This window comes from Corylus avellana, chromosome 4 (genome assembly GCF_965113065.1).
Source record: "Corylus avellana chromosome 4, dhCorAvel1.hap1.2, whole genome shotgun sequence".
NCBI lineage: Eukaryota > Viridiplantae > Streptophyta > Magnoliopsida > Fagales > Betulaceae > Corylus > Corylus avellana.
In genome coordinates, this window is record NC_142493.1 from 12,565,517 (window position 1) to 12,583,791 (window position 18,275).

The 18,275-nt window shown below is 39.3% G+C and overlaps 1 protein-coding gene across 1 annotated transcript; it reads right to left on the reverse strand.

Annotated features, from left to right (window-relative positions):
* Nucleotides 1-17,028: 17,028 nt before the first annotated feature.
* On the reverse strand, nucleotides 17,029-17,757 carry LOC132178084 (uncharacterized). Its single transcript, XM_059590542.2, has one exon. It carries the CDS (start codon nucleotides 17,755-17,757, stop codon nucleotides 17,029-17,031), a length of 729 nt encoding a protein of 242 aa, XP_059446525.2.
* Between the last annotated feature and the right edge of the window lie 518 nt (nucleotides 17,758-18,275).

Genomic DNA, 18,275 nt, shown 5'->3' on the forward strand with positions numbered 1-18,275 from the left:
AAACGCACAGTTATGCTATGTCAGCATATTAATATTTTATTAATTTAATTTAAAAATTAAATCTTTTAAAAAAAATTGAATGGGTGGCCGGCCAAGAGGGGTAGAGGTGGCTTTTTGGCCACCCAATAGGGGTTAGGGGTGGCTTGCGACCACCCCAAGGGGTTAGGGGTTGTTTTCCAGCCACCCCTAACCCCTTGGGGGTGGCCGTAAGCCACCCCATAGGGGTTAGGGGTAGAGTTGGCAATTTTGACACGACCAGCAAACCCGACACGAAATTACTAGGTTTGAGTTTACCCTTAACGGGTTGACTCGTTTATTTTGCTCTTGGCGAGTCAACTCGCAGGTCACTCGTGGGTGACCCGCCATACACTTTTTTTTGGGGGGGGGGGGGGTTTACCCTTCGGGTTTGGGCCATAAACGATCAATTAACCTGTTTATGACCCGACTCATCACTTTCATTTAAAAACAAAAAAAAAAAAAACACTTTCTAAGCTAAATGGGTTAAGTGGGTCGTGTTGGGTGACCCGTGAAATTGTCGTGTCATGTCATGTCTGGGTTTGGAGGGACCGACCCATTAGCTAAATGGGTCGTGTTGGGTTTACCCTAAGCGGGTCATAGGTCATTACGGATCGACCCGCCGACCCGTTTTGCTACCCCTACTTAGGGGTGGCTTTTTGGCCATCCCTTCAATTTTTTTTTTTAGATTTAATTTTTAAATTAAAATAATAAATAATTAATATGCTGATGTAGCAAAACGGTGCGTTTAGTTGGGACTGACGGGCGTTAAACATTTGGGAAAAAATGTAACGGTAGGGATTAATTTGCTTTTTCAATTGACACAGGGAGTACAAATTTGAAAAAAAAAAAAAAAGTTTAATGAGTTTTTGGTTTTTGCGCGTTGACTCAAAGAGCTACAAGATATTTACCCTAGTATTTTTAGTATTTTTTTTAAAAAATTAATCATTTTATTTTAATAAATTTAAGAGTGAACCAACTTCTTCTTTTTTTTTTTTTTTTTTTTTTTTTTTCTGATTAAAGTGAGCCACTTACTATTTTTCTGATTAAAGAAAAGTTTCTATGCACTTTTGTCTAGAATTTTAGTCGCATATATTATCAAGAGAAAAAAGCTAAGAAAAAGGCATTGCATTCTTACTGGATAGAGCACCAGCTTCTAAAGCAGGGTAAAGCAGTGGTAAAAATCACAGAAATTGTCAAAACATCCTCATTTCATCAAGGATTTCAAGCAAAAATATTTGAAAACCTCCTACCCCTCTCTCTCTCTCTCTCTCTCTCTCTCTCTCTATATATATATATATATATATATATTAGAACCAGAACCCTAGAAAGCTTGATTTTAGAAGTTATGCTTGACAATGGCTATGATACATCAATAGTTCAGGAGTTGGGAGTAATTGATCATTTTTATTTTTTATTTTTTAAAAAACTTTACTTTAGACCCTTGAACTTCCACGCGATTTGACATACCCTCAAACTTTGAAATCTCTTAATTTGGACCCATGAACTTTCAATTGCAATCAATTTGAATCCCTCCGTCAATTTGAATTGTTAATCTCAAACGGAATCCACTTCATGTGACCTGCACGTGGTTTTTTACCCTGCTCATACCCGTTTTACCCTCACCCTTACTACCTTATATGTCCAACACGTCTAAAGAATGTGGAGCTGAAGACCCATTCAAAGCTAAATGAAGACCCACTACCCAAGCTGCAAAACAAAAGTCGAACTTGAGGAACTAGCTGCCAGCCATTCGAAGCCTAAGGACGAAAGTCTCACCAACACACGTTCTCCGCTACCAGCGACAAGGTCACGATGGTGAAGGAGTCCCACATGACGACGAGTCCTAGTATCGGCGAAAGTACCCACTACCCAGTACCCGTAAAATTACCCACTACCCAGTACCGGCGAGGTGACGACGGTGAAAGATGGAGCACTCCAAGGGTGAGGTAAGCTATTCAAGATCGAGCTATCCAATTTGCAAATGTGGGAGCAAAACAGTGTTGAAAACAGCATCAACAACTAAAATTCATGGCAAAACGTTTTAGGCCTATGTAAATTATTTGGTAAGATGTGTTTGGGAATTTATTTTTTCACAGAAATTTAATTTTTTCCGTTATGCCTAAATCCTTTAGTTAAACCCTAATTTGTATGATTATGCAGAATGAAAAAAATCGTGGTTGCAATTTTTTTAAATGGGTTGAATCAGAAATTTGGGTGTGCGGTGATCGAGTGATGTCGATGTTAATGGAGTGGTAGTAGGATTTGAAGTCTGAAAGAGCAATGGAAGTCTTCAAATGCAAGATTGAACTTGCTCAGTACAAGTCGAAAATGGAAGTTGATGCTACCAATTTTGCACGTAAACTTGGAAGGCAGAAGAATAAGTATCACGGCTTGCAGCTGAAGTTTCGAGTTGCACTTGCATGTTGTTGGTGTCTTGTTGCTGTATTGATGTTTTTCCCTTCTTCTAATGGATTTGCATCAAGGCTGATATTGACCAGCTGAAGAAGACATTTGAAGTTGCATGTTTTTGTTGTCGTTATTTGTTAATCCAACTACTATCAGACTTGTGTCAATTGACCATTTTGTAATGTTTTTTGTACCCAACTATTGAAAAATATTTGGAATGCTTTGTATGAATTTTGTTGGTATTGACAAGTTTGCAAATGGGATTTGTCCACTAAATTTATGGTGTTTGAATTTGATGTTGTCTTATTGCTGTGATACATAAAAAAGTCCCTTAGAACCAACTACTATCAGACTTGTGTCATCCACATGTACTCAAATTTAACCAAAATAATCCACACATCTAAAGTAATCCAACTAGTCAACAATTCCATTTAACAACTCATCAATCATCCCTATCAACAATTTCAGCAAATACATAATTCATAATCCCAAACACTAAACAAATTACATAGAGAATCCAAATCACACATCTTAATAGTGAATCCAATATGTAGCATAATGGTGAATCCACAAGTTACATTGTTTCTAAATGTTCCAAAAAATATACAGGACCACCATTTTCCCTTCATCCATTACAATGTTTACAAAATATAACATTTACATCTATTAAGCGGTCAAACACAAAAAGTTGACAACAAAAAGTCATAGTTCCCACATTTTTTTCTTCCCTTTGTCCTTCATTGTTGTGGTGGACTTCTCTTTCCCCTTATTCATTTTGAACATGGTCCCCAAAACCTGGTGGAGGCTTGTCAGCAGCTGTCCCATGACCCTTTTGTATGTAAAATTAGGTGGGGTAGTTCTAAATGTTATACCACCAATTCGGGGAGGACCCCAAGAACATACTGGTCCACCACCTAGAATTGGGGGTGGGCCACCAGGGTTCCTAGTCAAATCAACAATAAGCTTCTGCTTGTTGATAGGTGCTCTTACACTTCTAACATGCTCCCTCAACCTACCACCTGCCCTTGACCTTGTGGCCAATCCTAGGGTTGTCTTCTTTTTATTACCAAATATGGTAGATGCTTGCAATTTAGGTATACAATCAGCCCACTAAAGTTGTATTTTTTTTTTTCCTTTTAATTACCGAATTTGAAAAATTAGTCACATTTGGTCTATATACAGAAGGTGTTGCTGCTACCCTTTTTGCTGTTCTGGCTGGCTGGGTTGCAGAAGGTGCATTTGTTGTAGATGGTGTTGTAGAAGTTGCTATTCTGGCATGCTGTGACACAAGCTGTGATGCAAGTTGTGATGCATGATGGGATACAGGCTCTACTGCATGCTGTGATGCAGGATGGGATGCAGGCTGGGAAGGTGTTGGAGTTTTGGTAGTTGAACAACCACCAGATTGTGATTCTCTTACCATTTTTGAACCTTGTACCCTTGCTCTTTCTGCACCTAATGATGGTGTGTTCATTGATGGTGTGTTCACTCTTCTCCTTTTTTCTGCCGGTAGTTGAAGTGGCAATTGAAGATCCATTCAACTACAAACAGAAAAAAAACTAATAAAAATAAAATTTGTAAACCAATTTAGTAAATTAAAGACTGAACACTAAGCACACTAAACACTAAACATTAAATATTGTAAATTAACAAGCCGTTACTATGTCCAAATTCCAGTCAATTGAAGCATTATCTCTGTAATAGTCTCACACGTGACCTTCTTTTATGTTGTCTCTGCCTGGCAATGCATGATCTCTTGTAGTGACCAAACTTCATGTGATGTGGTATTTTTGTGACCAAAAATATCAATTATAAAAATAACCACTCGCAATAGGACGAATCTTTGTAGGATACGGCTATAGAGAGGGTGTCGAACCTCAAGGACTGCAAGGGTTTAATTATCAAAATTAAAAGATCAAAGTTAACTTAATTAAAAGGGGTTTTGATTTGATTTGCTTAAAAACTAAAGTGCATGAAAATAAAAGAGATTTAAAATAAGAGAGAGAGAGTAGGGTATTGACTTCACCTCTATCCGCACAACAATGGTTAATCATAATTAATCCCATAAATTCATTCTATGCATGTTATAAATAAACAAGAAACTACCTTATTAAAGAATAAGCATAATCTATCTTCGGTTGGCACGGATCGTCCACCTAACCACTAAGACGCGGTACGACCCCGTCTTCCCTAGGTATAAATTATCAAATTCTATAACAGGATACATACAATCAATGAATAAGTGTAACCCATCTTCGGTTGGCACGGACTGTCTACCTAAATTACACTAAACTAGGGTGTAGTACAATCCGTTTTCCCTAAGCATGGCCTATCAAATCCTATTGATCATATGTCAATTAAACCCATTGTATAACCATCATCCTCATAATCACAGAAAACAAGAATGATTTGAGATCAATAAAAGTAAAATACTTTCTAAGACAAGAGAAGAATTTCACAAATATTGATTTTGGAATTTAAGAGCAATTGCATTTAATAATTAAGAACATAAATCAATTGTAGCAATCCTCATAATTATACAATCAACATGCATAAATTGAAAATCTAGAAATTAAATACAATCAAACCATTGTGCTTGGAAAGGGCTACATCAATACCCCACGAAGGGGTTTAGCCGCTCATGATCTCCTAAGCTCCAAAGACAATTTACTGAATTTTGCTCTAAGAGGCGGTGTGTTTTTTCTCAATGCTTAGAGGCCTATTTATAGGGCTTAGGAGAGTCCTAGAAGCCCTAGGAATCCTATAAATTTCGGAGATTTAAGTCCAAGTCCAATTATGAAAAAGAAAACCTAAGTCTAAATCGGAATAGGATTCGCCCAGAATTGCGTTCCTATCTTGCAGGGAAATTTTGGCAATGCGGCACTCCGAATTAGGAAAATACTATTTCACAATGATTTGTATAAATTTGAGTTAGCTTTCCAGTGCCACTTGAATCACCTCAATCGGATATTTTAACTGAAAGTTATGGCCAAAATACCGAGACGTATGCAGAATCCAAAATTGAATCCAATCCGATTTTGACTCCAATTTGAGAAATTCCGAATTAATCCTTTTCTTTATTTGATTTAAACTTAACCATGATTGGTTAAGTTTAACCATATCTTCTAGGTCTTCTCAAAGTGTGCTTTTAAGCCCAAAATCAATGGAATTAATTGCATCTTGATTTATATCCTGAAAACACAAAAACAAAACAAAATCAAACAAATAACAATGCTAAGGAATTAACATATGTAAATTAAGGGGCTTGAATGTGCAACATTCGACGCTTATCACACCCCCAAACTTACATATTGCTAGTCCCTTAGCAATACAAAACAGAAAATAAACTGAAAAATAAAAAGATAAGTCTATCTTTCGTGGGATGTGCGATTGCATTTAGCATATGCAACAAGCCTTTTAAACCCCTAGGCATTCCCTAGAGGACGAGTGAAGTCTCGTGAGGGTTTTCCAGGAATGATACCCACAAACATTGTCATCATTATGTCATTCAAAAGGATAAAGCATCCCAAAAATAATGGTTCTTATTCATTAACAAGCTTAAAATTATAAACTTCATCTTCAAAATTCCAAGGAATTTACAAGTCAAATCACTTACAAATGACAGATTGAGATACATAAATTTCAATTAGTGCAAAGTGAACTAACACATAATCATGAGGCTTCAAAATAATTCCAGTATGAATGAATCAACATCTCAGAATTTATTGGACTTCATATCAAATGAAACAACCAAGGCATACATTTTTTTTTTTTTTTTTTGTCTTTTTTCTTGTTGTAGGCTTTGCAATGCTTAGCTCCCTTAAGCTTTCTAGTTAACCCATGTATCGAGTGTTAGGCCAATGTCTCCCAAACCAAATGGCTTTAGGGCACTAGGTGTAAAGACACCCCTAAGGACTTACTAACTCGAGTCAAAAAGGCTACGAAGCTAAGCTAGCCATTTTATTAATCAACCCAAAAAAATTTCACTTTTTGACGCGAACACTCACTGCTTAATGAGGCAAGAGGTCCGGTTACTCAGTGAAAAATTCAAACTTGAATTTTTATTTTTATTTTTTATTTTTTTCTTTTATTTTATACATATATATCATGCCAAAGTTATTCATCCAATATGTCACCCAACAGAATTCAAGACATTGAAAACAAACATAATTGGTCTCAAAATTCATACCTCACAGACATGTGCTAGTGTGCTCAAGATAGATTTAAATTGAAACAAGAAGCATCTCATGTTGCCAAAAGTAAGTAACAAGACTTAAAATCCCTAAGTCATATCATCATGTGTTCATAACTTTAAGCCTATCAATGAAATTTAAACCAAAATCAAAGCTCAACCATATGCTTAAGAATGACATAACAACAAAAATAATGGGCTGTGTTTTGTTTTTCCATACCCCCCAACTTGAATCATACATTGTCCCCAATGTATGTATAGAACTAAAGAATAAGATCAAGAGTATAGGAATACCTGAATAAGCAGATGTGGGCATATCATACCCCCAAACTTGAATGCAAAAACACATGTCCTAAAAATAAAGTGATACTCCAACCAAATACCAATCAAGTGCACACATTGTTGTAAAAAGATAAACAAAGAATGAAACAACAATGGATAAAATAAACCTGGATGGAGATCATATGCCCTGGTGGAGTGGAGGGTCAAGCGCACTGGGCCTGCACTTGATCCTAGTAGGTATTTCTCAATGTAAGTCCGAGTCCCGAAGGATCTTACCTCGATCCTTCAGAAGTCCAATCAAACTCTTCCATCCCTTCTTCTTTATGATCATGTAGCACTCCACAAGGAAGAGGATTCTTCTTAACATCCCAGAACTGCCTCTCCCAGCGAATAGGTCTTGATGCTCCCCATGACAATGTTCAGGGTGTTTGTCCCGAACTGGTTTCATGATCAACCTCTTGTCTCTATGGGAGTTCTCAAAAACTAGGGTAGCCAAGGAATTTGCCAAAAAATTTTCCACCCCAATGAAATCAACTTCAGCAACTTTTGAATGAAATATGTCCCCTGTGGGGTTGTCATTAGGTGGTGGAGTACTTGAAGTGAGAGGAATTGGCTCCAGTGGGTTGCTCCATGATGGGGCTCTAGATGGAGGATCAAGAAGTGGGTCTTCAACAGTTTCTCCAATGTCATCCAAGAGGTAACATGCATTCTGATCAGGCGCATTCTGGAAGGCATTGAAGATGTTCAATTTGATCTTCATATTTCCAAAGGAGATCTTCATTACTCCGGTTCGGCAATTTATGCATGCATTGGCTGTGGCAAGGAAAGGTCGCCCAAGGATGACAGGAATTTGCTTCTCTGGATTTGAGACCGGTTCTGTGTCCAGAACTATAAAGTCAACTGGATAGTAGAACTTGTCCACCTTGATAATGACATCCTCCACAATCCCGCGGGGTTTCTTGATCGAGCGGTCAGCCAATTGCAAGACAGTACTTGTCGGTTTCAATTCCCCTAGGCCCAATTTCTGATATACCGAGTATGGAAGCAAATTAACACCAACTCCTAAGTCGAGGAGAGCTCTCTCAATCTCGGTGTTTCCGATGACGCATGAAATTGTAGGCGCTCCAGGGTCTTTGAACTTTGGAGGAGTGTTATGCTGAATCAGAGAGCTTACTTGCTCGGTGAGAATGACCTTCTTGGGAATGTGCTTCTGATTCTTCCTCTTTTGAGTGCATACGTCTTTGAGAAACTTTGCATAGGCTGGAATTTGCTTGATGGCCTCAAGGAGTGGGATGTTGATTTGAACCTGCTTGAAGGTTTCCATCATGTCTTGTATCTTCTCTCCTTGTTTCCCGAAGTGGGAAGGTGCCTTGAGACGTTCTGGGAAAGGGGCCTTAGGCTCATATGGTACCTCAGGAGTGGGGGTAGATGATGAAGATGCCTCGATGCTTACTTGTTTACCTTTGTCCTGATGCAGATTCTGTGGGGCCTCGATTTGCTCATCCTTCTTTTCTTCCACATGATTGTCAACCAGTCTTCCGCTTCGCAATGTGGTGACGGCTTGAACTTGCTCCAGCTGAGATGTGCTTCCTTCTACCACGTATAGTCCCCTAGGGTTGGTCACTGGCTGACTTGGAAGCTTTCCTTCTTCCCTCCTGTTGAGGGTATTGGCAAGTTGTCCAACTTGAGCTTCTAGTTTGGCAATGGAGTGGGTATGTGAGTTTACTCTTTCCTCTTGAGATTTGATTGACTGCTTTATCTCGCTGGTTAGCTCATTCACTGCTTTTAGAATCCGATCCTCAAAATTAGACTCTGATGGAGACTGGTAGTGCTGCAGTGGAGGCCGGTAAGTGGACTGAGGTTGGTAAGGCTGCCTGTTGGATTGAGCTTGATTGTATGGCCCTGGGGCTGAGTTGCCCGAATTTGAGTTCTTCCATGAGAAATTGGGATGATTTCTCCACCCGGGGTTGTAGGAATTGGAGTACGGATCATTACCTGGGTTGGAGAAAGCTGCATTAACCTGCTCATTAGCAAAATCAATATAATTTCCAGCAAGAGGGCAATTATTTTCATGATGCATAGGACTTGAACAAAATGAGCAAGATTTATGTGGTGTGTGCCTGTGAGCAGTATTAGGAGTAAAACCAGCAGTCATCAAAACTTGATCTAACTTCTTGGTGATAGCCTCAACTACTTGGTTGGCTATGTTTGGGGAATGGCCTGCTTCATACAAACTCTCCGTCTTGGGTGCTTTAGGTGCTGGTGCCCTTTGTCTAGCGGAAACCTGTTGAAGAGAATTATTACTTAAGTTTTCAAACATAGACCATGCTTCATTTTCACTTTTCAACATGAATGTCCCCCCACATGATGCATCTACCATTTTTCTATTGGACTCGGTCAGGCCATCATAAAAACACTGCACTAGCTGCCATTTTGGGACAGCGTGGTGTGGACATGATCTAAGCAAGGTCCGCAACCTATCCCAAGTCTCATGGAAATCCTCTCCCTCGTACTGGGAGAATGTAGTAATGGCTCTCCTAGTATCATTGGTCATGCCTATGGGAAAGTACTTCTTAAGAAATTCTTGTTGCAATTGAGCCCAAGAAGTGATAGAATTGGGTGTTAAGGACTGGAACCAATGTTTGGCTTTTTCCTTGAGGGAGAAAGGAAAAAGACGCATCCTTAGGGCATCCTCAGTGAATCCATTCATTTTAGTGGTCTCACAGATTGATTCGAAATCACTGAGGAATTCATAAGGATTTTCAGTGCTAAGCCCTAAGAAGGAAGGTAAACTTCGTATAGTGCTAGGCTTAATTTCATAATAGGTTGCCGTAATTTTCGGCAACCGAAGACATGTGGGAGTAGTGTAAGTGGTAGGAAGATAATGATCTTGCAATGCTACATGGTTACCGTCCCCCATGGTCTCAGTGGAACGCTCTTCTAGCAAATTAGAGTTCTTTTGGGATCTAATTCGTCTAAGAGTGCGTTCAATTTCAAGGTCGCAAGAAATTAATGGAAAAGATAAAGAACGACGACCTAGCATAAACTAAACAGAAATTTAAAAGAAAACAGAAAAAAAAAAAAAAATTAAGCTAAAACAGAAAACAAACAAGCTCACAAACGGCCTTAGTGTGCACTTAGGGTCTGGATGCAGAATGCCGCAAGTGCGCTCGATTGCACGGTAGGGTGCGTTCGATCGCAGTCATAGAGAAGGCAGCTTACGGACCTGTTTGCAGTTTCTGAAAAAGAATAAAATCAACGCAAAACAGAATTAAAATTTAGCAACTTAAAACAGGAAAATAATTTATTAAGCTAAAATTAATCTCTAAAATTTGACAATAAAACCGTTAAGCAGTCCCCGGCAACGGCGCCAAAAATTGATGTGGTATTTTTGTGACCAAAAATATCAATTATAAAAATAACCACTCGCAATAGGACGAATTTTTGTAGGATACGGCTATAGAGAGGGTGTCGAACCTCAAGGACTGCAAGGGTTTAATTATCAAAATTAAAAGATCAAAGTTAACTTAATTAAAAGGGGTTTTGATTTGATTTGCTTAAAAACTAAAGTGCATGAAAATAAAAGAGATTTAAAATAAGAGAGAGAGAGTAGGGTATTGACTTCACCTCTATCCGCACAACAATGGTTAATCATAATTAATCCCATAAATTCATTCTATGCATGTTATAAATAAACAAGAAACTACCTTATTACAGAATAAGCATAATCTATCTTCGGTTGGCACGGATCGTCCACCTAACCACTAAGACGCGGTACGACCCGTCTTCCCTAGGTATAAATTATCAAATTCTATAACAGGATACATACAATCAATGAATAAGTGTAACCCATCTTCGGTTGGCACGGACTGTCTACCTAAATTACACTAAACTAGGGTGTAGTACAATCCGTTTTCCCTAAGCATGGCCTATCAAATCCTATTGATCATATGTCAATTAAACCCATTGTATAACCATCATCCTCATAATCATAGAAAACAAGAATGATTTGAGATCAATAAAAGTAAAATACTTTCTAAGACAAGAGAAGAATTTCACAAATATTGATTTTGGAATTTAAGAGCAATTGCATTTAATAATTAAGAACATAAATCAATTGTAGCAATCCTCATAATTATACAATCAACATGCATAAATTGAAAATCTAGAAATTAAATACAATCAAACCATTGTGCTTGGAAAGGGCTACATCAATACCCCACGAAGGGGTTTAGCCGCTCATGATCTCCTAAGCTCCAAAGACAATTTACTGAATTTTGCTCTAAGAGGCGGTGTGTTTTTTCTCAATGCTTAGAGGCCTATTTATAGGGCTTAGGAGAGTCCTAGAAGCCCTAGGAATCCTATAAATTTCGGAGATTTAAGTCCAAGTCCAATTATGATAAAGAAAACCTAAGTCTAAATCGGAATAGGATTCGCCCAGAATTGCGTTCCTATCTTGCAGGGAAATTTTGGCAATGCGGCACTCCGAATTAGGAAAATGCTATTTCACAATGATTTGTATAAATTTGAGTTAGCTTTACAGTACCACTTGAATCACCTCAATCAGATATTTGAACTGAAAGTTATGGCCAAAATACCGAGACGTATGCAGAATCCAAAATTGAATCCAATCCGATTTTGACTCCAATTTGAGAAATTCCGAATTAATCCTTTTCTTTATTTGATTTAAACTTAACCATGATTGGTTAAGTTTAACCATATCTTCTAGGTCTTCTCAAAGTGTGCTTTTAAGCCCAAAATCAATGGAATTAATTGCATCTTGATTTATATCCTGAAAACACAAAAACAAAACAAAATCAAACAAATAACAATGCTAAGGAATTAACATATGTAAATTAAGGGGCTTGAATGTGCAACATTCGACGCTTATCAATGCAGTGCCGACATTGATTCTTGTTACCCCCTTCTTAATTGCATTAGAATTTCTTGGTTCGTCAGCACCCATTTGTCTCACTTTTCTGGTCTGCCAGGAGTTGACCTAGACTTGGGTGGCTCAATTTTAGGTTGGTTGCTTCTAGGTCATTAGTCTTCACTTGGCACAGGGTAGACAATGTAGTCATATGCCTTTTCAAGTACTTCTCCTTGTTGTAGTACTCACTCAGATTTTCAGTAGGGTCTCCACCTTGGTGTAAAATGGCTGAAATGGTATGAGAATATGTGATACCAGTTACATCCAATTTCCTGCAGCCACAAGTTCTACCATCCACACATACGACAAACTTTTTCCCGAAGCACTCAACTTCAAACATACCCTCACCAGCATATGTACACCAACAGTGATAGGCTTCATCCTCTTCTTTTTCTTGCTTTCTCCTAATCTTTGGCCCTAAGGCCTCCTCCATTGAATTGATCAACTCATTCTTCCTCACATACCTTCTCATTAACTTACATTTAATCCCTTCCAACATGATCAAGATTGTCTAGTCATAAAATTTTTTGATCCAAGAATTGAAACTCTCACAAGTATTGTTGTGTAAGAGGCCAGACTTGACATTTGTATTGAACTAGCCCTTACACCATGTGTTGGGATCAACCTTCTCCAAGTAGGCATGGGCATCCTTACTAATCCTCTTTATCTCATCCATTACTCTGTAGAACTTTGCCTTTGTGTAGGATGTGGCAGCTTGCTAAAGAAGATCCTTCAGTAGCACCCCCCAATGACCTGAGTTTCTGAAATTAGTGTACAAGTGCCTAGCACATGTATGATGCTCGGACTACGGACATACTTGTTTTAGGCTTAGAATGAGGCCTTGCACAATAGTTGAAAACATAATTAGTTGTATTACACTAAACACTCAATTTGTATGAATAATAAATAACTACTATTTTACCTTCTGTCTTTCCGAAATAAAAGTCCACCCATGTCGACTTGGGCCAGGATCTATTACAAGCACCTCCAAGAACCATGTCCAGCTATCTTTTATCTCGACATCTACAACAGACATTGCAATTGGGTACATATTATTGTTGGCATTCCTTCCCACAGCAGCCATTAGCTACCCCTTATACATACCCTTTAGAAAACATGCATCAACACCCACAATAAGCCTACACCCTTCCACAAAACCATTCTTCATGGCTGTCAATGAAATATAAAGTCTTTGAAATCTGCATGGTACCTAAGGCATTGGTCTCTCAACCATCAAAATCAAACAACTACCCACATTAATGCTTCTAACCATGGAGCAATAATTCCACAAACGATGGTACTTCTCATCCAGTTTCCCATAGATTTTTTCTCTTACTTTTTTCCTTGCCCTATACAAAGAACTCACATGAACATCCACATTCATTTGGCTTTCACCTTTTTCTACAACACCTCTATGGGCATGCTTGGCTATTCCCTAAAAGAATCCATGTACCACTCAGCAATCCAACTTGAAGTGACCATATGATTTTGGTACCTCCTAGTGCAGGTGTGTTTGGGTGTTAGGGATACTAAAAGGAATGTCATCTCATTCTTCAACTGCTTCCCATATACCCTATACTTGCACCTTGGATCTTTGCAAACAATCACAATCCTTTTATTTTCGTTTCTCTTGAATTTCAAATCCTTTCATCTCATAATACTGTATTGTCTCACATCTTTTCTAAATTCAACTGCATTGTGAAATGTATTCCCTTTAATCAATGTTGGATTATTGATATCAATAGAATCAAACTGTACCCTTTTGGTTACATCCCTACGAGTTGAGTGCACTGCACTATCATCACCACTAAAATGTGGCGACCTTAGCTGATCACTATCATCCATATCTAAACTACTATCACTATCTTCCCCACCTCTATGTTCTCCATCATTTCCATCTGCATCACCCTCCCCAATATTTCCAGCAACATCCTCAACATCCCCTTCTACCTCTGCCTCTTCAACATCCTCTTCAGCATTTCCAACCCCCTCATCAATGTCCCCATAACCATGAGTAGTATCCTCATCCAAATCAAGACAATATGTGTCATCACTAAGAACTTAATCTCAGAAGGCATCCTTCCTAAACACAACTACCCTCTCATACTCTGAATCATCTTCTTCATCTCTTTCAACTACAACATCTACTACACCATAAATTACTATATACAACACTACAAGATCATAATCTACATGTTTTGCCACCATTTCAATTACATTGTAGTCAGATGATAGAAGTCTTAACCCATGGTCTAAAGGCACTCCTGGTAAACTGTAATAAACAAGGTCCCCAGACCTATACCCATATGTCCTATATATGTAAACACTTTCTAATAGATCATGATGACAAATAATTGAATCGACAAGGATGAAGATTCTTTATGGCCGGAAGATCTTTGTTAGAACAATTTTTAACACGGTGGATGCGCTTTCTTCGGGGTCTTCAATGCGTCGCCGTGCACTCCAAATCACTACAAAAAAGCAATATTGTCAAAGGGGATCCCCGGGGAACCAGGGACATTCCTATGCCAAAGTCAGAAAGTTTCTAAGAGAAATATTATGTTTCGGCGGACAATAATTCAATACGCTCAAAAATATGTGTGAGGATATTTCCGGATATTTTAGTACCTTGTGTAGGGGCCTATTTATAGGCTTGGGCTGTAGAAGTAAGCTTGAACTATCTCTTCTTATTTGAGTTGTATTGGGAGTCCATAGTTGGGATAGAACTCAACAGTTACCATGTAGAGATAAACCTTCAACAAATATCATGTAGAGATAATCTTGAGTAGTCATCTTGTAGAGATAAGTAGGACTTCTTTATTCCAATATTATCCTGATTGGAATATAAGACTATTAATTAATTAAATAGTCCTTGCTATTTAATTAATAACTTAATGGGCCTATCCTTGGCCATTGGGCCCAGAATTTATTGGGCTTGTAGTGTGAATTTATTCCCAACAGTTACCCACCAATTCCCTTAGCCAAGGTACTTGGGTAATGGGAATTTAGTCAAAACCTTATGGCGGCTTGTTGGTTGACCTTATTCAAGACTCGTATCTCCCTAGTGAGTGTGCTTTGAGCTCGTCAGTTGGAGCTCTTCAGCTCTGTTTTTGGCATCGCTTGAGTTCCCGAGAGCACCCCCAGCTCTATCCTTTGCCTAGGGGTTAAACCCATCCAAGTTTCGAGATAACCGGGGATCATGCCTGGGTCCCTCTCCAAGTCATAAAGATAATCCAAACCTGCACAATAACCTTTAAGCAGTAATTTATAGGTCTTTCGACAGACTAACCTTTGTTCCCCATTCACCTTGGGGTGATTTCTTGTTTTTATCCAAGGTTTTCTCCTTGTCTCCTTGTTGCCGGGAGTGAATCTTCTTGTTTTTTGACCGGGTTGTCTCCCGTTAATTGTTTTTGCCCAAGGTTTTTTCTTTGTCCTTGTTTTAGAAGGTTGTCTCCCTATTCTTGTTTTTGCCCAAGGTTTTCTCCTTTGTCCTTGTTTTAGAGGGTTGTCTCCGTATTCTTGTTTTTATCCAAGGTTTTCTCCTTGTCTTCGGTAGTGACATATCCAGTTCTTCTTTGACATATCTGGGGGTGATATACCCAGTTCTTCTTTGAAATATTCGGGGGTGATATACCCAGTTCTTCTTTGAAATATCCGAGAGTGATATACCCGATTCTTCTTTAAAATATCCAGGAGTGATATACCCGATTCTTCTTTAAAATATCCGGGGGTGATATACCCGGTTCTTCTATCAAATGTCCAGGGGTGATATACCCAGTTCTTCATTGAATCCCGCTTGACAAACTAAGCTTTAACCTGCAGAATAATCTACAACCATGATATATGAATCTTTCAACAGACTAACCTTTACTCCCCTTTCGCCTTGGGGTAGCTCCTTCTTTTTTGTCCAAGGTTTTATCCTTGTCTCCGGGAATAAACCTTTGCTCCCCTTTCACCTCGGGGTAGCTCCTTGTTTTTGTCCAAGGTTTTCTCCTTGTCTTGTCTACCAAAGAGTAATTGTCAAAGGGGGTCATCGGGGGACCGAGGACACTCCGATGCTTAAATCAGCATTACTCTTTATTCAAATCAAATTTATTATTGAAAGACAATCAAATAATCAAAGCATAAAAGCATAAATAAACCAAACTCTGGGCGTACTACTGATAGTACTTCTTCAGATGCTCCGAGTTCCTTGCTATTTCCTGTCACTGCTACACCCGATCCCGGAAGTAGTCTTCCTTATGGAGTTAGTCTTTCCTCCTCCAGGGAATCCTCCAGCTATCGTCCGCATCTCACCTATCACATCTTGGTGTCTCAAATCTCCACGTTGTCGACTCTGGCTCCTTTCTCTTCCTCTGTCATCATGCTCCCATGGTTCATCTTCCCAGGGATGGTTCTCCCGGCCTCTTCCTTCTTGGCGCGGGTGGTCCCGTGGACGGTAATCCCGGGCATGTTGGTCCTGGTTATTCCTTGGTTGATCCCTCCAACCCCCCAAGAATTGAATCAACTTACCATTCTTGATAAATTTTTCTATCAATAGGCTCAGGGCTATACATCCTTCGGTGTAGTGACCTCCAGCCTTTTGAAAATCACAATACCGATCCTTTTTCTTCTCTGGAGGATTGCCCGAAATCTTTGGTGGCCGGACAAACTCTGGATCCTTTTTGATCTCTGGAGGATTGCCCGAAATACATCCTTCGGTGTAGTGACCTCCAGCCTTTTGAAAATCACATCCTTTTTCTTCTTTGGAGGATTGCCCGAAATCTTTGGTGGCCGGACAAACTCTGGATCCTTTTTGATCTCTGGAGGATTGGCCGAAATACATCCTTCGGTGTAGTGACCTCCAGCCTTTTGAAAATCACAATACCGATCCTTTTTCTTCTCTGGAGGATTGCCCGAAATCTTTGGTGGCCGGACAAACTCTGGATCCTTTTTGATCTCCATCAACACCTCTAACATCTTAGCATTGAGAGGCGTGAAATCATAGTCCTAGTACTTCTTCTTTGAAGGCTTATGTTAGGCTCAAGGCTATACATCCTTCGGTGTAGTGACCTCTAGCCTCATGAAAATCACAATACCGATCCTTGTTCTTCTCTGGAGGATTGCCCGATATCTTTGGTGGCCGGACAAACTCTGGATCATTTTTTATCTCCATCAACACCTCTGACATCTTAGCATTGAGAGGCGTGAAATCATAGTCCTAGTACTTCTTCTTTGAAGGCTTATGTTCCTCCACTGCCTTTTGGGTCTCCTTCTTCTTATCTTCTTTTTGTCCCGGATGTCTCGTGCTATCTATCGCCTCTAGAACATTAGCTTCATTGATGAACTCTTGTACCTTGCTCATCAATTCTTGTAGATTACTTGGTGGTTTTCGCGCCATCTTCCTCATCACCGACTCTTTGGTCAAGAGCCCATGATAAATTGCCGAGTATATCAGGTCATCTAAGGGTTCTTCAATTTCTATCTTCTCTAGGTTGAACCGAGTTATGAATTGCTTCAGGGTTTCATCACTGCACTGCTTTAAAGTCAGCAAATAGGACGGTGGTTTCTTTCGGATCCGTGAAGTCATAAACTGAGTTAAGAATACCCGGCCTAGATCCTCAAATTTGTCGACTGAGGCCGGGGGCAGCTTCCTGAACCAGTTCCGGGCACTTCCTGATAAAGTGAGGGAGAAGGCCCTGCAAGCCACCTCGTCTGGGATGCCGAGGCGCACATGTGACCGAAAATCTTCCAAGTATTCGACTGGATCTTCGACACCTTTGTAACTCATCATAGAAGGGGCCTTGAATTTTTCGGGCAACCGGTATTCCTCCACACGTGGGGAAAAAGGTGAACCGGTTCCCTGCAATATCTTCTCCACGAAAGTGTCCTTCCCTTTATTCTTCTGCTCCATCTCCAGGTTGGTGAACCTCTTGTCAAACTCTACCATCTTCCTGTTGAGTTTGCCATCTCTATCTTGGGTACCACTGATTTTGCTATCATTCGCCCGATTTTCATCCTTTAGGCTTACATGTGTTGATCAAAAATCTACGTAAATTAATAGGTAAATAATTGTACGTTTTACCTGCAAGTGCACAAGGTCAACATAGGAGTATATGGTGCAAGTACAGGATCATTCCCACGAGGATTGCTGAATTTCCGTTTAAAAATAATTTCCTTAAGTTAAATAGAGATTGAGTTGATAATAATAAAAAGGGTAGCGCTTTGATATCCACCACTAATTATATTCAATTAATATAACAATATGTCAATGCTTTGATCATGTTATGCATATCTAATGTTTGCCAACCTAAGGGCATGGATGTATATTTCTTAAGCTATAGATTTCCCTAAGCAACGAGTTAGGCATGGGTGTATACTCTAACTCTTTTTTTTCCTAAAGGATTTCGCATGGTATATACTAAGTTGTTCTTTAGTAAAGCATATGTTCTATGGAAATCGACAAAC